We start from the raw sequence: 27,939 nt of genomic DNA on the forward strand, positions 1-27,939 counted from the left end.
ACAGGCTTCCAAATTTCTGCAACTGTTTCAGCAGTTTTAGTCGAAGCAATTCCATTGTTTAAAACACCCAAATAGAAATAAAGTACATTTTCACCCCTGCAGTCATATTAGCTGTTTACATTCATTTGCAAACAATAACTATGCTGTTGGACAACCAGCCTAACTGAACAGTACAGGTCTGACAACTGCTTGAGCGTATTTTTTCTGTCCACAGAATATACCACCCACCCACCCCAAATCACAGGCGTACGTACAGGTAGCAGCTATTCCGAATACCAGCACTAGTTTTGTTGTACTGTAAAAGCCTGTATTAAAGACTTTATCCTGAAGCCAGGAAGTTATCCTTCACTGAGCTTTATACTGTAGTGGCTAGACTAGAAAGAGTAGCCAAACTAGACTGTGCAAAAGGTATCTGAACTCTGCATCCTCACCCCTGGAGATCCTGTGACTAGAAGGCAGACATGCATTAAGATGCAGAAAAGTCTCTATACAGTATTGTTCCTCCTCATAAAAAAAAAAAAATAAAAAAAAAAATCTTTGTTTATCCTACTGCTTTTTCAAAATAAAGACAGTTTTGTTCACTCCAAAAAATCCACCTTCTAAGGACAATTTTTTGTCTGACATATTGAAATAAAGTCAGCCAGCACACGTATCATTTCCTTCAGGAATTCCTTCCTAAAGGAATAAAGCTTACCAAGTTGCACTGAGACAGCTCCTTGACAGACCAGTTTATTGAAAGAATTTTTAAAAGCAGATATTTCTGAATGTACTCCATCAATCCCAACAGTTCAGAAAAAACAACTGTTCAGTGTCCAAATGAAGTGTGCATGTTACAAATTGTACATTTTTAATATACTCATTTATACCACATGACATGAGCATAAGATACAATGATTTCTTATGTTATTCAGTATGCCAATTTATTGCTACAGTTCCCCCCAAAAGTAGGGCACACCTGGAAAGAGCTCTTAATCCAAGGCTATTGCAGCTGTTCCTATGCTTTGGACCTCAAGATCAAGTCACTAGTGTTCTGATGTAAATCACCAGATTTTTAAAGTGTTTTCTTTTGAATTTACATCTAAATTAAATGCTTTGTTTTGCAAGACTATTCTTAGATGGTATTTAGTAGGAAGTAGGAAATATTCAAATGTTACACAATATAAATACTTCAAATCATAGGATATAAAATTTTCTTCACCTTCATTTTGCTTGACATCTTTAGCCATACCAACCAGAAGAAACAGGTTCCATGTATGAAATTACAAAAGAAAAAAAAAGACCCCACAAACAGTGAATTTAACCAACTTGCACAAGTTACTCCTACAAAATGAAAGGTGTTTGGGACTTTGGAAGTGCTGCCATGTATATTTACGCGATAATCACAAGTTCTGATTGTATGCCTGTATTAAAAACCAGTAATTAAGCACTGATTTGGGTTTTCCTTTCTGTTTTGTTTCTAAGAACAGCCTTAAGAATTTCATATTCTGACTGCAAATAATTTTTTAGCTATTCCAATTTGAGTGCAGCACAGCTGCTTTTTAAAGGTCAGGTTCCATTTGAAAGTGTCTCTATTCTTCAGCTCAAATTACAGTTACCTATTTAATGTTTTGCCAGCCCTTTGGACCAATACTATGATCATTTTCCTGTCAAAATAAGTATTTCTTAGCAAATGAAAAGCTTATTCCAACAGTACAAGATCTCTATATCCAGTGTGAAAGCAACATGGTGGTATAAATATATGCATACATTGTATTACATGTAATCTATTATACACATTCCAGTTAACCATGGAACAATTAACAGGAGTAGATGACTACTAATCATGGGTACAAAGTATTTTTGTAAACAATATTTTGAGAAACTTTAAGGAAAATCTGATTTCTGGAAAGATGACAATCTTGGGATTTCATTTTTGTTTTCAAAGAAGTCAATTTTTTTTTTCAGGATGCTGTATATAAGAATGCACTTTGTATTAAAACAAAGATCAATACTTTACAGTTTAAGAAACTTTACATATGTACATAAATTACACATCAGGAATGGTTTTAAAGCTCAAAATGAGTTGTCGGAAAAGTCTTATTTTCCTTCTATTAAAATCTTTAACTCTTTTACGTTGTGATCATTCGCAACTGTCATAGCATGATCCAGTGCTCGGATACTTGCTAGAAGCTTTATGATCTGCTTTATATGCTCCCTGAAAAAGAGAAAGGAGAAGTCAATACAGGAATGGAACATTCATGTACAAGTATTAATATTTCAACAGAAGACTACATTAGGAATCCATATAGCAAATCAGGATAATTTCACATCATCTTCTCCTCCACTTGCTTAGTCTGATGAAATAGTTGGTTATCAGCTTTGTAGCGAAATTGAAAAAAGTATTTTGAGAGTAGGAATTAATCATACAATATGGTTTAATACTAGATGCAGTATAATCTCCAGAAAAAGTCTTGGATTACTTATGGTACTGTGCAATGAGTCACAGCTCTCTTGGTAACTAACATGTAAGCCAAAAAACAAAAATAAAACCAAGGCAGCCAGTATGCTTTAATGCATGCCTTAAAAGGGTATGAAGCTTGCCAGCAATGAACGGCATTACAATTCAGGTAAATCTAGGAAGCTTAGAGGGAACAAACTGCTGAGAGGACTGTACTTCTCAGCTGTCAAGAACAATTTTGCTATCTTTCTAGGAGGATGGACATGAAATTTAGACCAGTCTCACAACAAGCACTAGAAGTTCAAAATTGATCTTAAAAATGTACCTAGCTGATATGTGAAAAAGCATCCAACATTTGGAAAACTAGCACCAACAGACATAGGTGAAGATACACTTCCCTCTCAGCAGAAATTAATGCATTTCAGTTTCAAACAACTAGGTTTTATATGAAAAGACATGACATTCTTTGATTATAAAAACTAATATTTCTGCTGCAGACTTATCTGCTTAATGGGGGCAATAGCAACAGATTTGTTAAATGCCAGGAAAAAGCAGGCGGACAGAAGATAGAAATTAAATTAGAACTCACTATGAAAAAAGGATTAATTGGATGTTTCTCTTCCAATACAAAGTTTTACCATGTTATCATTTCAGCTGGTAAAGAAAGTTCTTTCAAATTTAGAAGCAGGCTACCAGAAGAAAGTTTAATCTCTACTGGATTCAATTCCAGTATCATGCTAAGCTACACATTTTGGTTTTAGAAAAGAGGGAGTAATGAGTCTACTTTGAATCTGAATCATGGGGAAATTTACATTGGTATGTGACATTGCTATTGTACTTTGGACACAAAGTTCTGAGGCATAACCTGAGAGTGGATAAAAAGTTGTTTGAGCACAACCCAGTGTGGCACAAAGCTTGGTGTTCTCTGAAAATGAAATGATTCATATGCCACAGCCAAAAGTGACTCTAAAGGCAGAAAAGTATCTAATAACCAACATGGTAACTGTAAAAAATACTGTTACCAGAAAAAAAAAAAAAAACAAAAACAAAAACCAACAACCCCCCAACTCTTAACACAGATTTTTCTGCCATGGTTTAAGGGAAATTTCTGTCTCTCTGTTTCAGTGCTATGCATAAGATCAAAAAGGGAGAATCATCTAATCCCCTAGACAGCCTCAATAATTGAAGAGTAACTCAACAATGGCTCAAGCAAGTTCAACTATCAAGAATGACTAATGCAGTTAGCAAGGGTTCGTCTTTCCAAGTTTCAGGTTTGCTGGAACAACTGAACTGTTGACCTTGAAACCTCTCCTTCTCATGCAACAGCACAGGAGTAAAAAAAACTCCAGTCTTGTTACATTTCTGTGTATCCATGCAACAATTTGGTTTTTAAGTTTATCATTGCTTAAAATGATACACCCATAGCATTTCAGGTTACTTGGCCAGCAGTAACATTTATGCATCTAACCCAAACTTTTAATTATGCTGGTTACCAGATACAAATAAAATTACTCTTCAGTCTAGAGGAAAACAGGTTCATCTAGTTGGCTGTGAAAATAAAGCCAGAACTTTTGGACTGTATACAAAAGCACAATTTGTAATTTAGAAGTCATTATGTAAGAATCTGCCACAGGCTTAACAAGGTGGAAAAGTCCAAAACCACTAACCACAAAATTTGCTAGAATCAGGGACACTAAGCAGTAATGCAAAATGCATTACAAATGTTTCAAGATTTCCAGCAGTTGCCATCTTCACACACCTTAAAAATCTCCCCATCTACCATACCATAATATTTTTTAAGTTTGAATTCAAAATTGTTTCAAAAGGCATGTTGCAGTATGGGGATATTTACCTCTGTTTGCATGCATCAGCAAAATAACACAAAGCACAATATTTGCACTGCAAGAATTGCATTAACTCAGAGTAAGTTACCTTGCATTTCTCTTCTCTACATCAGAGCAACCAATGCTGTTTCTATAAATTGTATCGGCCAGATGAACAAGGTATCTACAGAAGTTTTCTAACTGAGAAATAGTCTTGTCTCCTTTTAGATTAGTGAACCACTGTTTAGGAAAGCAAGCAATTACCTAGACATAACAGGAAAAAAAAAGTTAAACAAAATGTAACAAAATTTTATAAGATATCTAACATGATGTGCAAAGTCTGCCAGGTAAGACTGCAGTGACAAGGTCCAACTGACTGAAACTGGCTGGGGAGCAATCCAAAATTCAGGCAGTAAAACACTGAAACCAATACCCTACCTAAATTATACACAAGTATAAGCCAGAGAAGCTTGCTGCTTTTTTTTTTTTTTTTAATACACAAACTAATCTATTTTTTTCACTGACTTTACAATATTGATATATCAAAGCCAAGATTTTATAGGTAACCTCAAGTTTTAACTACATTTTTCCTTCACTCACAAATGTCAAGTGATTTAAAACATTTTTTTACTTTTACTTACGCTTTGAGCTTTCTTAATGCTGTCCTCTCCATACTCAGAGTTTTGAAAAGCCATAAGAATGTATCTATTCAGCAGACCATCTATTGACAGTTCCTGGAGAGTTTTATTTGAAAGGATTCCATACCACTGGAGAAAGTTTCCTAATAACTGAAAATACAACACAGGGAAAATAAGTATCTAAAAATGTACTGAAACCAGGAAGTTGATCAAACACTCTAGTGCCTCTTCAAATGCAACAGGATGGCCAACGTGAGCAGTGGAAATATGCCTTCTGTTATGTTTCAAAACTATTCAGAATCCATAAAGTACCAGCTTAGAGTGTTATGAATTCTCATACAACCACCCCCACCACAACTTTGCTCGTGTTTTGCACAAGACATCAGAAAAAAGAATTAAAGTTTTAAGCCACCTTGTTCTCAGAATTTGATGTCAATGTCAAACCAAGTGAGGCCTAGCATATGCCACACGGGGGCAAATTCACAGCCCCCCCGTCGATGAAATCCCCAGCTACATTGTCAGCATACCCTTATTTCCAAGGCACGGTGACACAAGAGACACAGAAAGTGTCACGGGGGAGTGCTGGCTAAGCCAACTGTACAGCTGTTATTCCCCACTGGCGTATGGCCTGTGGAGAATTGCTGCCAGGCTCGTACAAATGAAGGCAGACAGTAGTTTACTGTTGACACAGATCATCAGGAAACAGTAAGTGAGCGCTTGCCTCCCAGCTTCTATTTCTGCTCCTCTGTGATGCTATAACTGATTTGCTAGCGCAAGAGAGCTGTATTTTTAATGCTTCCCTAAAATAAGACAGCGGTAACAGCATGAATAGTTCTAAGCTGCCCAGGCTCTGACAGATATTGGCAGAAGCAGACAATCTCACTCTTAAGAGAGACACAAGCCCTGAACAAGTGACCTGTTTCACTTTTAACAACAGCATTTTAATAAATGACATTTGTGCATTTTTTGCTCTAGACAGCATTTATTTTAAAGTGAAAGAATTCAGTGGCAAATATTTAAGTAAACTAAGTGATTGCAAACCTATTCAGAATACAGTCTCCCTCATTGCTGCAATTTAAATGGAAAATTCCAGATAAGAGTTCTGTTTGCATGATGATGGAAATCAGCAGTCTCATACTTTATTTTCCTGTTTAGTTGGGAGTTAGTTTTCTTCACAGCCTTTTGTTGGAAATGAACTACATCAATCATAGCTTCTTACAGACCATTGCAAACACTACACTGCATATTCCACGCACGCAGATTTTTTGCTGTCACACTCTTTATCATTTCAATTAAACTAAGATTACAAACGCTCTTACACTTTACAAATAGCAGTTAGCTTTCCAAAAGGGGCTAAGCTATTTTTATGAAGAGTCTCGTGATATATATATATGTATGAAAAGCTACAAACCAAGCTCTCTCATTCCATATAAGTGAAATAAAAGCATAATATTTTATTCTGACAACCACAATGACATTAAGAAAAACGGGTTGAGTATGCTAAGTAAACCCACAGCGCTCAAGTTAAAATGATGATGCTTTCACTTAGCAATCTTTTGAAGAAGGGCACAGTGCATTATCAAAGACTAAGAATCCTAATTTAGAGTTCTTTCAACTAAAGTTGAAGCAATTTCCGTCTACCATTTTCCACAAATTTGGGGAGGATTTTATTACTACACTGTCTAGACCAAAGATTTACCAGATGTATTTACTGACTTACCTTAACAGAGGACCAAAACTGACGTTGGAAAAACAAATATGGACCAGAGTTCTTGTTTTCTAAGATGCTGGAAAGTAAGAGATTTCTTTAATGAGCAACCAAGACCACCTCTGTCTGGAGTTTGCTGGCTTCCTCCTTCCCACACACAGTTCATTTCTATAAATATTCCCTTCCATCCTGCTTGTCTCTGCTAAATCCTCACAGCACGATAACAAAAGATCTCCTGTATCCAGCTAGTGAACCATACTGGGAGAAAACCTGTCAACTACGGACAGAAGACACCAACTTGCTAATAAAGGTCTAACACTACAGTTGAAAGCAAACTTACTTTTTTGGGTATAAGGGCATGAATACATCATCATCTAGTGTTCTTCTCATTCTTAGCAACAATGCCTTTAAAAGCATCTGAAACAGATAATTTTTTTTTAAAAAGTGTCCAGAGCACTGCTCAGTAGTTAACCACTCAGAAACTGATTTTCAAAGCAACAAAGAACATCTGTGACCCTAATAGTAAAAGGTATACATACTTAAGCACACATTAATAAAGTCTTAGAGAAGCCTAAAGTATTTAACAGAGCTGAAATTTGATGCTTTCAATAAAAACGGAACGCAATGGTATACAATTAGCTACTGTGAAGTCAGGGCTTTTATCATTTTTAATGTTCTGCTAACTTCCCCATACACATGCACTTTGGCCTATCCCCCATTACTTAAAGGCAATGCATACATTGCAGTAGCTACGGGCACCTGAACTCAAGACATCAGTTCCTGTATTCACAGAAGATAAGTAAAACAATCAAATTTCAAGGCAATACATTTGAAAAGGTTACAAAGATCTAAAAAAGAAAAGCCTGACTATTTGTTGCTGACCCGTAAAGCAAAACTGCAGATGATAAGTCTTGGTACATTGGGTATCTCCTTTTAGCTCTAGCATCTATTTTGGGGAGACTTCACTGAGTTCCTCCTCCTAATTGACTCTCCATAATTAGGCTGCAGAGCATCAAATAACTGCAAAGTTCTCTTTCTTATTCCTCACTAAGCATGCTGTGTTCTTCAATATGGTGTATTAAAAATATATTCAAATTCCTTAACTTATCCAAGATATGTCAGAAAAAACAACTTACTTGTGTATTTTTGTTTTCTGCATTCACCACTGAAGGATATCCATCTACTAGTTTCTGTACAATTGCTACCATTCTAGACGTTTGTGTTGTAGAAAAAGGATCCCATATATTTTCAGAAATCACTGTAAGAGATTAAAGAATTACTCCACTTCGCAAATACTCAAATACAGGTACTAAGACTGTCAGACAATAATTTACAAGCCAGTACAATCTGAAAGCACAAACAAGCACCAGCTTGCACACCACATCCCTTTCCCTCGTTTTCATGCTAAGACTATACCTGATAATTTAGGAAGAACAACTCTCTCTACAATGGTAGGCAATAGTGAAATATCAGCATCATCTTTAACTTGCTCCTGTTCTTCACAGCCGTAAAACAGCAATGATTCAAACCACAACATAGTCTCAAAATCTCGACACTTGCCCTAATAAAAAAAAAGAATTGAGCTTAGATTCCTAAACAGAGATTTGAAGTCAACACATTAAAAAAAAAAAAAAAGTGTTATATATGCAAGTATGACACACTCAAAACCAGAACAAAACTACCTTAAAACAGCCTACCAAGTGTGCTAAGCAGGCAGGGTAAACAGCAATTGAGCACAATAACAACTCGAAAAAATCTCATCCTTTCTGTCTATGTGTCAGGGACTCATCTGCACTGGAAATAATGAAAAAAAAAAAAAACAAGCCACCACAAAACCCGAGATATACTGCCTCAAGACCAAATAAGTCTCTCAAACTGGCACAAGGATGGGCAAATCACTTCACCTCCTGCTTTGGCTCCCCTACTTATGAGGCAGTGACACTATTTCCTTCAGAAACATAGGCAAGTTTGATTCCTGAGAAATGAAGAAAACGTTCTGTCTCTTTGCCTGGACACTGCTAATTGTGCCATCACAGTCAGATTAGTGTATATATGGACAATGCCACCCAACTAAAACCTGAGAAAGGATGGGGAGCAACGTCAATCTTCCATAAATCAGCCAAATGAGCCAATTCATTCTACAACCACACAACACTAGATCTAATGAAAGTGAAAACAATGGAAGTAAGACTGCTTTTTTTTTCTGCAGCTGTTACCCTACAGATTTTAACTTCTAATTACACCTGAGCCAAATAAAAACCCACAGATTAGGGTAAAAGTGGTAAGTATAGTTCATTTGTGCTGCATTATAAAATTATGTTTTCTGGATGAAAAAAAAACCTTTTATGAATGCTTTGTAAGTTTTCTAACAAAATTCTTAACAGGACCACACACAGACTAATGAAAACACAGAGTAGTGAAAAGAATTAGATATGAGAATTCTGTACCATGTCTCCAACTAATCTGAGTTTTGTTTTGCCAGCCTAGGAACTCACATAAAAATAGCGTGGGGGAAGGGAGAATTTACAAAAACAGTTTTAAATTTAATGAGGACACCTTTCATAGATGTTCCCTCATTTATTCAAATTAAATACTCCAAATGTTCTCTGAAGCTTGACTCTTGCTTCCCTTCCTTTGCAATCAGAGCAGAGGTGACAGAAGATCCCCTTCAACAAATATTCTTAGTAGTCAAGAAAAGAAAAAACTTCTGAAAAAAAGGAGAGATTCAGTCATTTGTGAGATAGGCTGATACATCTGCAGACGGTGCTGTAGATTAGTGAAATTTTGAAAGGAAGACAATCTGTCCTGCCTTTCCCATGTTCCCTACCTAATAACTGGGCAATGAGTACTATGAGGAAGACTTGGAAATTGCCAGCCGGAGTTCTACACGGTCTAAAGGTATAGGTGAAAGAAAGATATGTAACGTAGGTTGTAAATCAACATAAACCCAAGCTGCTTAGTTCCACTTCTGAAGAAACAAAATCTCTAGAATCACAATTTTCTCTTAAGTATTTTAAAACCTGAATGTGTTATTTAAGAAGCTGTTTGGCTTTTTGGTCTACACCACTCACTGAGAAGGTATGGCATGGGCTGAATTGAACTTTGGCCTGCTGGCAACACAGAGGACAACAGTCCAGAAACTCCCCAGAAAGGCTTCACCCCAAGAAAGGTGCCCATTTTAAACTTCATGCCTAGAACAGGCATTTACAAGAAGCACGCATCAAAGGCACAATTCACTTTGCTCTGCAAATGTGTGAAGGAGCCACTATATAGAAGCTTACACAGAAGTTGCTTGCACAGGACCTTACCTCCAAAGGAGTCCAGATCAGCAGCTGAAGTCTGATTAAAGGGTTAAACAGCTTCGGTAAACAGAGGCCAATATAAGCATCTTTATAAGAAGCAAAATACTTTGAGCGCCAAGCTTCAAACTGTGACTTAATACAATCAATCGAGTAAAAGCTTTCCAAAACATCTTCAAAAACTTTGCTGGATTCTTTCAATATACGATCTGGTGGGGGAGAAAAATAGTAGTAAATTAATCACCTGTAATACCTCTTTTAAGACGGACTTTGATGCTCACTGATCTCAGCTAACTCCTATGAACAGAACCAAAAAACCATCACCTTTAGATGTTCTCTTACTTCTACCTCAAATATACAGAGCAATAAAAACATGAGTACTCTCTGATACACTGTTTTATCATTGGTCTTGCTTTAAAGATTTCATACAATGATTTTCTGTTACCAGACATTGGACCAGTGATGAATTGGGCTGTATTCATACATGTAAGAGAACAGTGGAGATCTAACTTCAAGGCTGGCCTTGCTCTGCATGGGCATTTGGAACAGCTGATCTCCAGGTCCCCTCCAACCCAAATTATTCTACAACTTTGATCATTCAAGTGCAAGTACAGGAGGGCATCTCAGCTCAGCCAACTGAATCAGCCCTTCAGACAGAGTAGATTCTGCCAGACACCGTACTAAACTGCTGAACGTAACACAGCTGTTAGCTCTGGGCAACCATTACAATCCCTTAGCACCTTCCTTATGTGTTTTCTTTTTTTTTTTTTTTGTATTTACAGTACCTATATTCTATGCAGCCCAAAACTTCTTCTCTATATATTATTTTCCCTTCATCTTTACTACTTCCCAGGGTTACTTTCATTTTAGTCAGTCATTTTTGCTGCAGCCACACTTTTAAATATTCAGTTACAATAATATCCTGCACACAACTAACATAACTAGTAAACACAGCAGGTAGAGACAGAGCTGTTGGAACATGAGATTATGTCATATAAACATATGACTTTTCACACTAAGATCAAGAAGAAATGCTACAAATAAAGTCAGCAGGTCCAAAGTGCATCCCTCTGCTCCATATAGCTCACTGCTGATTCTGGACTAACATAAGAGCTATGAATGACAAAAAAAAAAGCTTTAGAAATAGTATGCTTACTCAGAAACTTACAAACCCCCTAGAAAACGTTTTTGTACATATCAAAGTGCCAAGTTACAAAGACCAATTCAGCCACACTGAATTTTTAATCTAGATCATTCAACTTAGCAAAGTTAGCAAAAGAATGCTTGAATTAAATAAAAAGAATCTCACTAAGGATGGAGTATTTAGTTATCTGCAAGCTGCACAACAGGTTAGCGAAATAGACTGGTTTGGTCACATTGATGATCCAGTAAGGAACAGTTTCTAAACTTTCTCCAAAATACAGTGATAGGGCTGCATTTGGATCTTTTTTTTTTTTTTTGCCAAATGTTCTATACTTTGTTACATAAAGCTTCAGTAGCTTTTCTAACCTCGTTCCATGTTGAAGTTTGTAATATCTGTTGAAGTTTCCTCATCATCGCTCGAAAGGCCTTCAAGGTGATCTGCCATCTTCCCAGTTTGCTCTCTTGCTTGTCTACGACGAGCTCTGAAAACGATCGGCAGTATAAAAACAGCTATTACTTCCCCCCCTGCCCCCCACCCCATGAACAGAACTGCCTAAGTTTGTCATAATTTTTAATGCAAGGAAACCCAGGTTGAAATATGTCACCACCTCAAACAATCCACTATGTTGCTGCCTCAAACAATGGAAGGAAGAGAAAACAGCAGAGACCATATAGATAGAGAATGGGTTTACTACGCTTTCTTTTAGTGATTTTTAAGTCAGTATCATGTAACGGTGCATTGTTTTGTACACTTGCATGCTAAGTTGGGATATATAAAAATACCCCTGCCCAGCATACCAGCTTAAGTGTTTTCTTCTCTTTGTAGGAAAGGAGCAAACATTGCTACTTACGTTAGTACCTCACGCAGGACAACTGTATTCTGCAAGCAGGCAAAGACTCCTAACGGACAAGAAATCTCAGTACCCTACCTTCTAGCTTCTCTTTCTGCAGTCCGACGCTTTACTTGTTCTTGATAGATCACTCTGTCTCGTCCAAAAGATTCAAGATTTGGTGCCATCAGTGCTTTATCTGTAAAATTACATTGATGAAAATTAAAATGCTTATCTATGATTGCATAAATGTGTTGTAGGCAGTTTCATAAGAGCCTTTTACCTACTTTAAACTAAGTGTAATTTGAACTAGAAAGTCAAAGTTTTTGAAAACGTGCACCCAGAAGCCTGAATTCACAAGTGTAAAGGTTAAAAGAGGAAGTAGCGGAGTTTGGAAAAATCTCCACTTGAATGTCAAATAGTTTTCACCATACTTCACTCTTGTCCCTCTCACAACAGTGGCCAACTATATAAAAGTCAACAGTTTTAACAGAAATTGCTTAAATCGAATGTTTCAAGATAAAAAGTGCTCCTTACATAAATATTTTCACCATGTATCTTCTGAAAGGAAAATGAACAAAAGAAAGGCAGAGAAGAGTGACTGGAGCAGGAATATATGATATTTCAGAGTTCTAGTCATAGTGTTTTCTAAGTTTATATGCTTTAGATTGCCTAAAGTTTAAAACATATCAAAATCTGCAGGAAAATAACTCATCTCCCCTTCTCTTTTTAAGCCGTGATTCATTATAGATGTTCCTGATTGTACAAAACAACACAGCTAACCAGTGAAGCCTATCAGCAACCAGCAGGCAGACCCAAGTGTTTCCAGATCATCCTTTTCAGGTAAACTTTTAAAAGCGGATTGAATGTTAGCCAGTGCTCAAGTCCACCCAGTAAAATACAAACATCAAAATCTAAAAAAAAAAAAAGCCTACCCAAATTACAAGGGTAAATTTACATGTTCTAACTAAATCTTTTTACAAATCCATCATTAAAAATATTAATGATGCTCTAAATCAGTATTCCAATTCTATACCAGAATTCCTAAGAGCCTTAACATACAGATGAAACCACCATTTGTCCAATTTTTTAAAATGTTATTCAAAGCTGAGCTTACTTGTCTTTATGCAGAAATAAAGCAAAAGCTGGCAGACACACTTAAATTCACTTCTAGCCCTTTAGTGTTCTGAAACTGTATGAAGAAAAGCAGATTGTCTATGTCTGCAACACACATCAAATCAAAGGCTGGCATCAGTTCCTAGTTTCTGTGATAATTTGAGGGACAGAACTGAACTATTTCTAGACTCAGTGAAATTCATTCTTAAGACTCCCAGATACTAAATAAGATGTCTCTCTAAAACCCAGCCTTGACAATGACAACTATTCCCACCCCACCATTAAATTCCAGTCTAAAATAATCCACTCTAAGCTTCTTTGGGGAAATCTGTTTCTAGTACATTAGGTTTCTAGTTCTCACAACAGAATTTTCATGGTAAAGCTGTAAGACCTACATGTGATGCCTGGGGCTCCAAATGAAGTCCTAAAAGGAGTATGTATGCTAACCACACTGTAAGGGGATGGCCAACGCTCATGCCCAAATGCTTTATCACCCTTATTAAGTTCTGTTTAATGGTATTAATAAAACTTAATCTCTGGACACACTGTGACAGAATAGGAAATTGCTTTTATTATAGAATTCTAGGCCAGCAATAGGACAGACAAGAAAGCCATTTTTAAAAATGGGAAGCTTTCAAAAGCAGAAAGAAAACTACTATTGATATGATATTTTACCTGTCGTTTAACATGCTGAATAAAACCTCCTCCAAGGAATGCATATTTCCATCCAAGTTAACATTTGTACTTTTGTAGAGATTTACATACTGAAGAGTAATCACCACAAGAAAACTCTTCAGTGAGAATCTCCCATCCACACATTCACAGTAAGCAGCAGGTATTTTAACTGCCTGATTTTAAACTGTATTTCATATAGGGTCACTTTGTATTGGTCTGAATTTTAACAATGGCATCAGTATTCTCCAGTTCCTTAGCTTTACCAGTTAAGTGTCTGAAATGAAATACTTATGCTGCTTACAAAATAGAGCATTAGATAGAAGTCAACTCTAGCCCAGTGCTTCATGGCTTTGTACAGATTTAACTGTAGATGTTACAGGAAATTTATAGATTCAGGGAGATTAAAAAAAAAGAAAAGTCCTGACATAAGAGGAAAATTGGGAGTCACATGCTACCGCTACTACCACTGCCATCGTGCATACATTTTCAGTGCTAGGAAAGAGAAAATATAGTTAAGAGCAACAGAAAGGAGAGGTGAAGTCACGAATTAGAGTGGCTTTGAGTTTAAAACAAAACAGATGAGAGAACTTTTAATCTAAACTTGCTTCTACCTATCTCAAGAGTAAGGATAAACTTTAAGACAGTCATACTTTAAACATTTACATTTAAATTAAGCCATACTAAGTAAACAAGGTTGTTTAATGAATAATAAAAACCTTCAAGATGGACTGACTTGAATGGCTTGAAAACTCCGAAGATTCATCTTTAATATCATCTTGTCGTCTTTGGACAAGGCGGGAAGCTCGCTGTTTGTACAGCTGGTGCATTGCGGATTCAAGCTCGTTAATCAGAGGCACCTGCAAAAATATAACACACTACGTAATATCAAATTCTTCAGGTGCTTAGTTTCTGGGGTACCATACTATTCCGAAGCATAATCCTGTCACTGTACTTTTAGCAGCACAAACTGTTTCCTTTTACCCATTTGTTTCATTCTGACCAATACGAAGAACATGCATGCATCTAACGTTGACAGCTTTCAACTGTAGAAATAGCACTCTGAAAATAACTGCTATTGATTGAATGAGTCTACATCGTAAGACAACCATTTTCTACAGTGTGAAATGTTATTTCAAGTACTCTTGTACCAAGTGTGTTACAGTGCTTACAATTCTCAGACCTCGTTGTTTCCTCTCTATCTTTAAATAAGAATGTAGTAATATTCTACACTGTAATGAGAAAACAACCTGACTGTATACAGTGAAAAAACAAAAGCATGAATCTAACCTCCTGAAGCCAGCAGATATTGTTTTGCTATAACTCTTACTAGCATATGCTGAAATATTATTATTGAAATGCAGTCAAACAGTGCATAGACATGTTATGCCAACAACTGTGGCCTATCTTAAAATTGTACAATTTGTGAGTTATGCATTAAGTATAACCTTTGAATGATACAGACTTAGTGTCAGATCAGACCTGACACTTTTTTTTTTAGTGGACTAAGTCTTCAGTAGCAACTATAATAAAAATAGATTATATTATAACAACTAGAAATTTCCTGACATTAAATAGCAGAATCACTGCTCACTTTCACAAAAAATCATTTCCCAGGACAAGTTAAAATTAGATTATTATAAATATTCAAATACAAACCAGAACTTTTTACAATCTCTTAATTTGGAAAGGCAAATCCTTCTGGCATAAAAATTTAAGCCATGTTCTCCTTACCTCCAAGACATATGCTTAGTCCAAGTCTTCCAGCCTTTTAGCTCAAATATTTCATTGCTGCCTACCATCCAGGATTTTTTTTTTTAAATAAAAGATAAAATCAGAACTTGTTTCCTGATGTAATTTAGAATGTGATTCACCAGCTATTAAAAACCTCCTCCAGTAAAATATAAGATTAAGAGTTTACAGCTACAGGGCCATTTCAGCAATCTGAGAATGACACACAGCCAGATGATCTTCAAGATCCCTTCCAATTCTAACCATTCTATGAATCTACGAGATATTACAAGGAAAGAAACACTAGCTCTTTGTGGTATAAACTGGGCTATGGGGACTAAAATGAAAGCAACCCTGCACCAACTCAAAATAGGAACAACCTTCTTTTAGAAAAAAAACAGAGTAGAGAGAAATAGAAGGAGGGAATATCCCAGCACCAGAAGTATATATGAATTCAAGACAATTTTGAAGACAAAAATAATTCTAAAAATATACTCAATTTACTGCAGTTTGTCATATAAAAAAGGAATTCTAAAATTGAAAACTTAAAGGAAAAATTTTTCAAAGCATCCATAGAGGTTCTTTCTATATAATTGCCTCAGGATTAAAAAAACCCAGCTACGTATTCAGAAACATGAATCCACTCAAAATACTTCCTATTTAAAACACAAGAGACTTAGAAGCCATTATTCTTCTGTAATCAATACTGTGATTGATGAGCGACTGACAATTTCACTGACTACTATAAAGTTACAGCTCTCATTCATTGTGTTTTGTTTTGTTTAGTCAATACCTTATCTTAAGTGCTTTGTTCCCCCCCCCCCCTTCATTTTCACTGTGAATGATGCAAGAGGAAAAGCAGAAAGCTCTCTGAACATTTAGATGACAAGGATAATTTTAACTTATAGTCCCCGCTCTCTGACACACAGAGTGTGTTCTGAGAACTTGCTTTTGCAGGTAAAAGAATGGTTCATCTAACTGTGCTGTCAAAGATAGGCTTGAAACAATTTAATCTTCCTGTATCCCTTGCATATTCCTACATTCAAAATGCAAACACACCATTAGCACTCTCTAGCCTTCTCAGAAAGCATAATTTTGACAGTAATTACTTGTGAAGGAAGTCACGCAAGCATCTTCCACTCCATTGGTTTTATCATTTATAGGGGAAAAGAAAAAATGATCGAGAATTTGACATTTCTATTGCTTGTTTCTAAAATTTGCACAGTGGTTACCTCATTATACTCTCCACTGCACCTTACCAATAGGCAAAGTGTTTCTAACATTCAGAATCTCTTCAAAATAGAATACAAACAAAATGATTTTGCTTGGTTGGACGTCACAAAGTTTTGAGCATGGTGAATAGGTGCAGAAATAAGATGGTAGGGGGAAGAAAGTCTAATTCATTATGATATTCTTTGTTCTGCAAAACTAAGTCAAGAGACATACAAGAAAACTCTAGCAGAATGGACTCTTTCTGAGTGGACAAGTATATTGGGAACCCGTAAGTGCTTCTTCAGCAAACCACTTTCTCATTCAGATCAGTACCAATGTGAATTTGACTAATAATCATGACCAGTCCTAATAAAATAAAGAAAAAGCATCAAAGTGTCATATTTGAAAGGATAGGGAGGGACCTAGCTTTATACATATTTAGGATATGTGTGCAGATATATACACACACACAATATTGTTATTACCCATATGGATACACATTTTATATGCTTATATATATTATAATCATAACAACTACATACATTACATATTATAAACACACACACTCTTTAAATATTAAATACGCAGGCCCACAGGTTCTAGAAAAAGCTGAAAGTAATCTGTCTTTACACTCAAAAGATAAGTCCTGCTGCATGTTATTTCATTTAAATAAAAACTGTTACTGATTTTATTACTTCATTTTGTCCCCTCCCCTGTTCTCCTTTTTATAAAACCTTGCGGTGTCCTGTGGGTTACTGTTTTTGAATTTGATAGTACAGATTATCTGGCTAAAGAACTGAGGAATATAGAGGACATCATAATAAATGTAATACTCCTGTTAAACTGACCGTGTCACCTCCTAATTTTGCAACTCATTGTATATACAGGAACTTCAGCAGTCTCCAACTGAAAATATCAAAACTCTGTGAATGCCCCTAAGATGCATGAGATGATAAAAAAAAATAATCACATCTTAAAAGTTCAATGGACTGTCATGGCAGGGGGGGGTTGGGGAAGGTGGGAAGGGTAGGAAGCTGTCGAGGTGTAGAACCCTTAAAACACCAACTACCAGGAAAGCAAAGGTATATTGTAAGAAAGCAACTTTAACAATTTGTTAAATTACCAGCAGCTAATTTGCTGGAGTAGATTTATTTACCAGTATAGCTAGATAGGTCCATAACCTTCCTGAACTGAACTTGTTACACTATTAGTTACCAGTAAGCTCTCTTGGTTTATACAAAATCTGGGAGACTAAAGGGCTTGGTTTATACTCAGAATGGTGCATTCTAGAACAACCTGTTTAAAGAAAATATTTGAACAAGACAGCACAGGCTATGAAAGAGAACCTCCAGACACGGCTTACAGGTATCACAAAAGAAATTTAACAAGGTGTTCAGAAAGCAAATGCTGAATAGAGATATGGGTATTTAACTTGCTTCTGAAATACAAAATTTATCTCAGAGAAAGAATAGAAAAAGTTATCTTTAAGTAAGAATTTAGGTACCTGGGCAACCAGCACTGAGAAAGCTGCAAATGAAAGTACCTTTACTACACCTCAACAGCTAATGCCAATACAGAGTCAGGAATACTGCTTCTTCAGTGAGCACTATCTATTGTAATTCACCTAGCTGATTAATTAGTTAACTGGTCCACACTTCCTGGGTTTGTTCATGACATAGTTACTCTCCCACTTATAGGACTGAAGATGGGACTCTCCCAATACCACTCATGCTGGACAATTATGTCTAACTCATTAGCAACCAGAATGCTTTTATATTCCTATCCCACACCTAACACGCTAGGTAAGCAATAGCTTCAATTACTGAAGTAATTCTGAGAGCTAATGTATTATGAAGGTAATGTACTATTGTATTCAAGTCAGAAGACAATGAAGAAATAGCCTATGTAGTGCTACCTGAATTTTACAGCTCCTGTGTTATACATATATATATAAATAAATATATAGATATATTCAGGAGCTCCTGTTATATTTACAACAAAATAATTAAAGCATAATGAATAATATAAGAAAGAAAGACTAAGTTTTCAAGTTTAACATACATAAGTATCACACTACATGAAAGAAGGATATTTTTAAGTTTGGGTGTCTTCAGACAGCTACACTAATTTTAAAACTTTTCTCCTTCAGACACTAGAGTAATACCAAGTATGTGAAACTGCCTGGCAGAAGGAAGTTTATAACAACACACAAAATACAAGTTTTTGTTACTGTGTTCATAAAGCATTCCAGAAACTATCAATGTTGTAATTCAGCCCTTATTTTTGTTAACCTGATATCCAACACAAGTAAAAAGCAGCATCTGAGTAAAGTTGAAATGACAAAGTATCTAACAAAATCCTAAAGACATATAATCTAGAAGTGTTTTTAGGCAATCTAAAGTCAGTGATCTCTTTCACAGTGTAAGAGAGGTTTTTGATAACCAACTTAGCATGATGAAAAGTTATCTTTTCAACCCTCGAATAACCAAACCTTTAGAAGAATGTGTTCTTAGGGGACTTTTTTCGAAAACAGAGGGAGATGTGGTGTCTGGCATGTACTAAGAGTCCTTTTTTTTTTTTTTTTTTTTTTTTTTTTTTTTGAAAAGAGATGAATGTTTTTGCATCCTTACCTTTTCACTGAAACACTCAAGCAAGTCTTGGACATACCCTCGCATTTCTTGCAAAAACTTATACTGTTCACCAATACCCCCAGAAGACCCTTCTAATCTTTCAATTGCCTTGGTAGAGTCCTCTCGGCTTTGCTGATGTTTCTCATATTGCTGCCGATTAGCTTTGTGCAATTCTTTCATAGAGTCCAACCTGAAGGGCAACGGATAAATAGCAAATTTACATCCAAAAGTCTATATATTTCAGACTGTTGAGATAATATACAGACAGTGCAAGTACCGAGTCTATATATGGGAAATACTGCAAAGACATATTCTCTAACTTTCATTTGTCACTTTCTCCCCTCTCTACATAAACAGCAAGGCTAATGGTTTAAATTAATTTGCTAGACTACGCTGAGTGCATTGTACTGCCCACTCCTACGAATTTTTATAGGAGTTGATAGCACTTAGAATAGTGCAAGGCGGGCCCTAAAATAAAACTGGGGGGAGAAGTTTTGGTGGGGGCGAAGAGGGGAAAGAACTATAGCTTATACAAAGCAGTCTTATTCCTCTACTAACGATTCACTGCCAAAGGCTGCAACACTACAAGGGGCATACAAACCAATTTTGAAGTGCAAGTTGTTCATTACAAATGATTTCTCACGGCAATGGGGTTCCTCATTCAGTAGGACCTTTTGTGTACCTGACAAGCAGGTTACAGTGTTTAAACCAGAAAAACCCTGTATACACTAAAATTTAAATTCTTTATCTACTGAAGGGGAAAAAAATCTGATTCACAGTTTAAATGAATGCAACTTGACAAGCTAAACACCTCACTGGCCTTTCAATTCTTGACTATAAGACTGTGCAGTGTCCAGAAGATGTAACTCAGACCTGTCTTCGACAAGATCAATGGCCTCATATTTAAAGCTTCACTTCCAGAGAAGCAATCCAAGGAGATTTTCGAACAAAGTGTCAATGTCATCTTCACTTTGAGCTTTTTTTTGTTTGCCTTTTTTTTTTTGTTTGTTTTTAATTGATGTGCCAGTCAGTACTTTTCCAGCGATGAAACTCTGTGTTTGCTCACCGAGACTAAAAGACGCCTGAGGAACAGAAAGCTAGGGGACAGGTCTTTAAGTTTAAAAAGATGGTCTGTCCTACCTGTCTTTAAGCTGTTTCTTTACCAAATCAATAGTAACAGGAGTCATCTCATTACTGGGAGTTTTGAAAGGAACTGTATTATCTGTTTTTTGAGACTTGGTTTCCGATGATCCATAGGCAGTGTAAGTGTATGGAATGCCATATGATGAACCATAAGACAGTGTCTGGTAAGTGTTCTGGTAGTACATATTATTCACTTCAGCAGGCTGACTTGGTTGAACCTAGTGGAAAAGGAAATGCAATTGTACTATATTAGACTTTAAAGAAGTAAGAAATTTATTTTCTTTCATTCTCAAACATTATCAAGTGAAAAATGTAGGCAGGTAATTACATTTTGTGAATGTATCAAGTGGATTTAAGTGTAGAACTCCCAATACGTAAGGCAGAAGAAACAAATTCCCTCAGAAGCATCACCTTCAATGGACAAACTCTTAGTATCATTATCATTCTAAATATTTCTACTTATAACAAGTCATTAAATGACAATTTTAACCAGCCTATAACTCCTATAATAACCAAGTGTTTGGGACTATACTAAATTTTGCTAAGACTATTAAATAAAATGACATAGGTTCTTTGAGTCAGTGTGTTTGATTGGGATTTTGCTGAAATGTTTTTAAAAAAACCCAAACTATCCTCTTCATCTGAGTGGTGACTTCACTGTGAATGCACAAACAACATATGGTACAACCTGCTACAAATTCCAACTCCATGCTGCAACACAAGAACCAGCAAAGAAACACACACTGTTTATACAGATCCTACCAACGGAATGATAAACAAAACCAGAGGTCTCTTCAAAGTGGCATTATTCTAGTTCTGGTTTAGGCTGCAAATGAATGCTGGTTAACAGCACCACAAACAATCAGTTATACCCAGAACAGAGAGACTAACCAAACGGATACCACCAGGTACTTAAAATCTGACCTCTCATTTCTCTTTAAAGAATATCAGAAGTTACACACTGAACTTCTCAGATGAAACAGCCTTCTGTAAACTATTCAAGTTTGTAATGGATTTAGCCAATATAAGCAGAATCAAACAAAAAAGAGTTCACAACTAAATACATGCCTGAGGTATGTTGATTCCTTTCCGTATCTGTTCTTGCTCCCATCTGCTGAGTTCTTCATCTTGCTCCCCTGCCACTAATGCTTCGTCATCGCTTCCCTCAATACCTTAATATGAGTAAAACAGACAGGTAACAAAAAGAAGATAATGTATTCATAGTAAGGGGTATGAATTCGAAAACCTGAGAGACCATGCTTCAGTGGGAACATCAGAGTGCATCTTCCTTTCCTCTTCCTGAGGAATTAAGGATGCTAGCCTGAATTAGTATCACAGAGGTTCCACTTAAAAATCCACTGGGTAAATTTGCAATTAACTGCTGGTAAACACCTCTAATGTTAAAATCCTACATATCTTACTAATTCTCCTTTTCCAAAAGGTTATTTTACTTGCTTGTCAGCAAGAAGAATGCTATACCCAAGAACTAACATTTTTCTTTTCACAAGTAAATACTTCCTAAAAAACAAAGTACAGGAACAGTAGTAATTGATCCTTAGTGTAAGTTTCTACCAGATTCAGTTGAGCTGTGTTCTTCCAAACACAGGAACATAGTTTGTGCTCAAAATTTTATACGCAGATTCCATTACGCAGTACTTTTCCTTAGAAATGGAATCTAACTCCAGATTCATGCCTGTTCGAAAAATGTACTGTTTAAAAACGTTGAATGGGAGCACTTGCAGTGAAAACAGTGTGAATGTTTATCAGCTGTCTTTCTAAAAAGGTTTTACCTATTTCCTCAGCAATCTTTTGCCTTTGGGATTTTTCCTTCACTGCAAAAACTATCCTCCTCTTCTCGTCATCATCTTCATCATCACTGGCATCATTTTCATCTTCTCGAACAAGGCGGCTTTTACCTGGTTCACTGTCAACGGGGGTAAAGTCTCCAAGTTCACGAGCCATTTGACGCTTTTTCCTAGCGGCATGAATAAAAGCAGCATCTGGAATTTCTCCTAGAGATAGATGTTTGCACCATTAAACAACCATTGCAACACAACAGGTAGTATGACTTCTTATTATTCATCTCTGCCGCCCTACCAAATCATCTTTGCAAACAGGAAGAAATAATCCATACTCACAGAAATAATTGCAAGCAACTTTAAGTTAGTTGCATATGCAAACTTTCTGACCAGAATCCCTGAAAGCTGGGCTCTTTCCCAAAAAGTCTGGCTCTGCTTCCAGCAGCTCACATGCCATAAGAGCAGGAGCCTGATGTTCCTATGGGAAATATTCCTAAAGAAGTGGAAGCCCTTTACAGGAGCTGACTATTGCAAAGGGAGGAAGAAAATGAGGTTCTTGACTGTGTCAGTTCTTGTCCTGATATTGCTCTCAACCCTTCTTGGTTTTGGGGAACAAAAAACATTGGCTTTTCAACAGACGATGACAGCTCAGAGATTAAGAGGACACCGAATCAGACAAAGCTAATATGAGCAGACTGTACAATCAAGGGGAAACAAGAAAAGCAGACCTAATTTAAAAAAAAATCTAAAAACCCTAGCACAAAATTAATGCAACTTAAATAAATCCTATAAGGAATGGTCCACCAAAATAAATTTTTTGAAACATGAATAATTTTTACCACTACTTTGATTAGGCACAGACAAAATGTTAAATTTCAGATTCTCTTTATACTTGACATGAGATACTCTATTCAAGCCAGCAATATCTTTAAAGATGCAATAACATACATATCGCACCACTTTGCAATTAACCCTAAAAGGAAAAATTATTTGGGAGTCAGCTAGGAAATTCTTTTTCCCCTGAAATACAGCCAAGTCTGTGAACCCAGGACATCCACCTTCTATTTGGGGAACAGGCTACCCACAAGTTCGCTAACAATTAGTAAACTAGTTTCAAAAATACTTTCTCAGACTGACTTCTTTGGCCTCAGGGCCTGATTAGAACCTCATTAGACAAAATGAGACAGGAAAACATTTGAGACAGTTACAGATCTGCAAGGTGAGACATTGAAACTAAAGACAGAATCTGAATTGAAAGCAGTTAATATTCATGTAAAGTCAGCTATTCCAAATCTAGATTTTCCTACAGTTTGTCATCACTTTGAGAGACAAACTCTTGCTTTTGACATCAAGATGAAGCATTCTGTAGTAAAACATTTTCTTGTAAAATTGAACAGCTTTGGAAAATAGCAGTTCCCTGAATTGTCAGATGCTGGATACATTGCTGGAAAACATTTCCTAATCTCTCAAATATATTAGTCTGCTGTAATTGCTGGCTAAAGCATTTATTAACATATCAGACATATTACAATAACCAACCTGGGCGGAGAACATTCAGTGATGACAGAGCACTTGAAAAAGCCCCACCAGCTTTTGGTTTTTCTTCTTCCTTCTCACTTTCAACTTCCATTTCTTCCTCACCATGCTCACTGTTTGCAGTCCCATCTTCTTGACCTATATCCTTAATCTGTCCTGTCTTTTCTAGTGGTGGTTCCACTGGTAAGACAACAAAGCCCATGTTTTACTGTTTTTATAAAGATGACTCAGAAGGTCCAACCTTAAGGTCTAACCTAAGACTTGAGGTCTAACAACCAAAACTAAAAATCAAATGAAAATGTTAAATTATGTTATTGTTTGAGATCTAGTAAAATACACCTTCTTAATTGCGATTAAGTCACTGACATCTTCTCAAAATAAAATTTGACAAAGCAGACACCCCAACGACCACTAAACATTCTACATATTGCCAAGTATGAAAAAAGTGAGGGAACTCAGTAATTACGATCATATGTGCAACCTTCAGATATCCTCTTACATATGCAATTAGAAAGCATTGGCTGTTTTACAACAAATCTTTCCACAAGAACAGACTCGTTTCAAAAGAATCCTTTCATTTTCCTCTTGGGCTGGGTGCAACATTATGCTACATTAGGTGGGTAACATACAGATACAGGCAGCAGGTACAAATATTTTGTAAAAAAATGCATGTTAAATCCAGCTATCCAATCCAAGCTGCACATATCTGAGTTTTCAGACTTTAGCATTTGTTTAGAGAATCCAGACTCCTGACTCAGCAGCAGCCATGAGGTCTTTGGAAAACCTCACATCAGTCCCACCAAACCAACTACCAAGACTGCAAAGGAGGCAAATGGAAAATAAACACACACTAGCCATGTGCAAAACGCAATTTTTTAAGGATCTTTGTGACAGAAGCAAGAATTAAAATCCAGGTTTCCACATATAACCTGAACATTAGCCACAGAAATTACTCTACAGAACTTGTGGGTTTTTTTAAATGCAGACAAAGCCTTTTTCTGCATGGGACCATGTTCAACTCTCATATATATATATATACACGTGCTATACTATTGCAATCTTTAGATCATAAGCCTCTCAGCTTGTGCTCATAGTGTTGTAGGTTATTACACAAAAACTTAACTGGAAAATGAATCATTATGCTTTCAATGAAGCAATGAGCTTCCCAAAAACCAATAGCAGAAGTACAATGAAAGTGAAATCCCAGGCTCTATTCCAAGCTCTGGAGGACTGCACACTTCTGCTCCAACACTTTCATCCTGTCATCTTAATCATCAAGTCTGCTCCAAGGTCCAAGTCCTGAAACAGGCAGCTATTGAATAATTTACTTAATAACAAAGAACAACACTGCTCACCCCAAAATCTTCCTTTTTGAGAAGATGCATTACAAGGACACATCCTGACAGATAAGCGCCAAACACAGTTCTAAACTAATTTAATTCCTTTCTAATTCAATAGGAAGAAAGTCATCTGACGTAAACAGAGCTGAAATACAGAAACTACTGAAGTCTACTGACAACTGTATATGTAGCTGAATAGTTTCATCCTTCTATACCAATTTCCATACGAGAATCGAAGAACTCTCTGCTAGCTTCAGATCGGCATTTTTGAGGTTCAAATGGACACACTAAATGCATACTTTACTTCAGTTCTAAATGCTAAATCATCTAAAAAGACTAACAATTCATCTTGAAAACAACTAGTTTGTATTTACAATACTTAATCTTTGCCATTACAAAAGTTACTCTTAATTTTGCAGTTACCATCTGTTGGAGAATTGACCTCTGTTCTAACTTTTGATTTTTCAAGATCTTCTTTGTATTCTTTCTTCAACTGTTTTACAATCTTTTTGCTGTAACTTGACTTCTTCACTTTAAAAACTTCTTCAGTTTCTTTAAAAGAAAAGTTGGAAAACATTACATTAGAGCTGCCAAGAAGTATACTTACCTATTAGATCTCTTAATTTTGTACCTAGAATTTAATAAATGTCACTAACAACGCAATTTAATGTGACTTTACATTTGCACTGTTGCAACAAAACCAGTCCCATATCCTTTCAGGTGGACTCATGTCTACCTCATCTTTTTGTGTTCGTTTTCAAGTGTATTCATCCCACTCACATCATGGTCACAGAAAAGCAAGGCAGAAGTTACACAAAAGTGTATACACATGGCCTGCTTTTATCTGACTGTAGTAATCTTTTTTAAAAAAAAAAAACTAACAAAGAAAAACTGGCTGATCCCTCACTGTGACCACGAATTTGGAAGAAAACAACATGAAGACCCAACATTTTTGGTCAACGGTCTTTTCACAGCCACATATATACACAATTAATCAGTAAGGGAATGGCTGGTTTTGATTGTACTACCAATTCAAATGCAGCACTACAACCTACCAAAAGTATGCTATAAGTTAAAGAACTAAACAGCATAGAAAGAAAACCAAAATTTGATGTAGGAAATCCACAAGCATTCATTGTTTTTTTTTTTTTTTTTAAAAGTCTATCATTTAAAGTCTATCACATTTCCAGTATTTCTGTCAAGATTTGACATCACCAGTCTTAGAATCCAAGTTCCAGTGATTACAAGAGAACTCCTTCTAAGAAAATTCAAAATACATACTACATCTCCTGCCAACAAAAGGTATCACAAAAATAAGCTCCTCATTTTATTCACCCTGAACGTCTGGGATGCGATGAACTCTAGAGTTTGAAGAGTAGTTTTTGATGGTTTTTTGATAATTTTTAATACATAATAACTATTATCCATAATCAGATTATCCGAGTGTGAATGGACCAATTAATGAGTGCGGTACCTGCTGGAATCCAGCAGAATTATTATCTGAAGCGCTGCACAAACACACTACACTATTTTTCCAAAAGCTGACGTCCAGTAACTGCTCAACCTCTTTTTCCACTATTTGTGAAGGTTAATCTAATAAACCTTGCGGATGGCTGGATGAACTAACTCTGCAACAAAACACTAGCAGCTTCACATAGAGCTTGCTAGGACAACAGGCAGTCCGACGTGACCTGCGAACACCAGCGACATCAGAGGAAAGGGAGCTCCAGACGCAAAGCCGCAGGAAAGGTGCCCCTTAAAACAGCACTACAGGTTCGGGGGAGGGGGTGTGGAGGGGGGTGGCAGTGGGGGCTGCACAGGCGCTGGGTCTAATACCAGGTACCACACAGACCCAGGTCAGGCTAAAGCCTGCGCCCTCACCAGCAACGCACCCAGCTGCAGCGAGTGCAACGCGGGCGCAAGAACCAGACACCAGCCATACAGAAGCAGAGGCAATCTACCCCGCGAAACCGGAATTAAACCCGCGGGACAGCCCCCTGCTGCTGGAGGCACGCCGGCCCCCCGGCAGCCGGGTCAGGCCCGGGGCCGAAGGCGGTCGCCGATGGGGCGCTCCCTGCCTGTGCACCCCTGTGTCGTGTAGTCCCGTCCCGTCCCGTCCCCCACCCCCCACCTCCCGGCTCTCCCGCTCTTACGCGACCCCTCATCACCCTCATGTCACACGGGGCAACATGACTGCCTTAAATAAATAAATAAAGCCAGGGGCCCGGCTCTCTCTCGGGGACGGGCGAGGGGCGGGAAGCCCTGTGGCAGGCCGACCGGCTCCGCTTCCCTCCCGAAGCCGGCGCGGCCCCGGTGCCCGCGGGCGGGCAGCCCTCCCCCCATCCCCCCCTGGCCGCCTCACCCTCCTCCTCGTCCTGGAAGCTGAGCAGGCTGGCCCGCGGCACCTCTTTGTTCTCCCGCGGCCGCTTCTTCTCCTTGGGCCGCCCGGCCCCCGGCAGCCCGTTGCCCTGCTGTTGCTGCGGCGGCGGCGGCGGGGGGGGCAGGAGGGCGGGCGCCGGCAGAGCCCCCAGGCCTGCCCTGTCGCTTCCCACCAAGCCCAGCCCTAAGCCGAGAGCCGCGCCGTAGCCCGCGGCGCAGGCGAAGGCGGCGGGGCTGCCGGGCAGAGCGAGGGGCACGCAGCCGGCGGGCAGCGGCAGGAGCCCGGAGCCCGCCGCCAGCGCCATGGAGGCCTCACCGGGCCCTTCCCCCCCGGCCCCGGCCGCCGGCGGCGCCGGCTCCTGAGGCGGCTCCTCGTCGCGCTCCTCGTCCTCCTCCTCCGAGTCGTTCCGCTTCCGCACGTTCACCCTCCGCGCCTTGCGGAACATCCCGCCGGGCACCGACGACCCTCCGCGCCGCACCGCTCCGGCACCGGCGCCCGGCGC

At 37.8% G+C, this 27,939-nt stretch overlaps 1 protein-coding gene across 1 annotated transcript; it reads right to left on the bottom strand.

Moving 5' to 3' along the window:
- Positions 1 to 713: 713 nt before the first annotated feature.
- Positions 714 to 27,939, bottom strand: PAXBP1 (PAX3 and PAX7 binding protein 1). The gene is made up of 18 exons (XM_082481790.1): positions 27,420 to 27,939; positions 25,481 to 25,609; positions 23,721 to 23,897; positions 22,173 to 22,394; positions 21,451 to 21,554; positions 20,380 to 20,600; positions 19,240 to 19,429; positions 14,403 to 14,526; positions 11,978 to 12,077; positions 11,415 to 11,530; positions 9,915 to 10,114; positions 8,023 to 8,167; positions 7,743 to 7,864; positions 6,947 to 7,023; positions 6,619 to 6,685; positions 4,902 to 5,048; positions 4,370 to 4,524; positions 714 to 2,194 (listed from the first exon to the last, which is right to left on the bottom strand). The coding sequence occupies exons 1-18, from the start codon at positions 27,880 to 27,882 to the stop codon at positions 2,077 to 2,079; spliced, it is 2,877 nt and encodes a 958-aa protein (XP_082337916.1). The 5' UTR covers positions 27,883 to 27,939; the 3' UTR covers positions 714 to 2,076.

Source organism: Vanellus vanellus (genome assembly GCF_965231255.1).
Source record: "Vanellus vanellus genome assembly, chromosome: 1".
NCBI classification, from domain to species: domain Eukaryota; kingdom Metazoa; phylum Chordata; class Aves; order Charadriiformes; family Charadriidae; genus Vanellus; species Vanellus vanellus.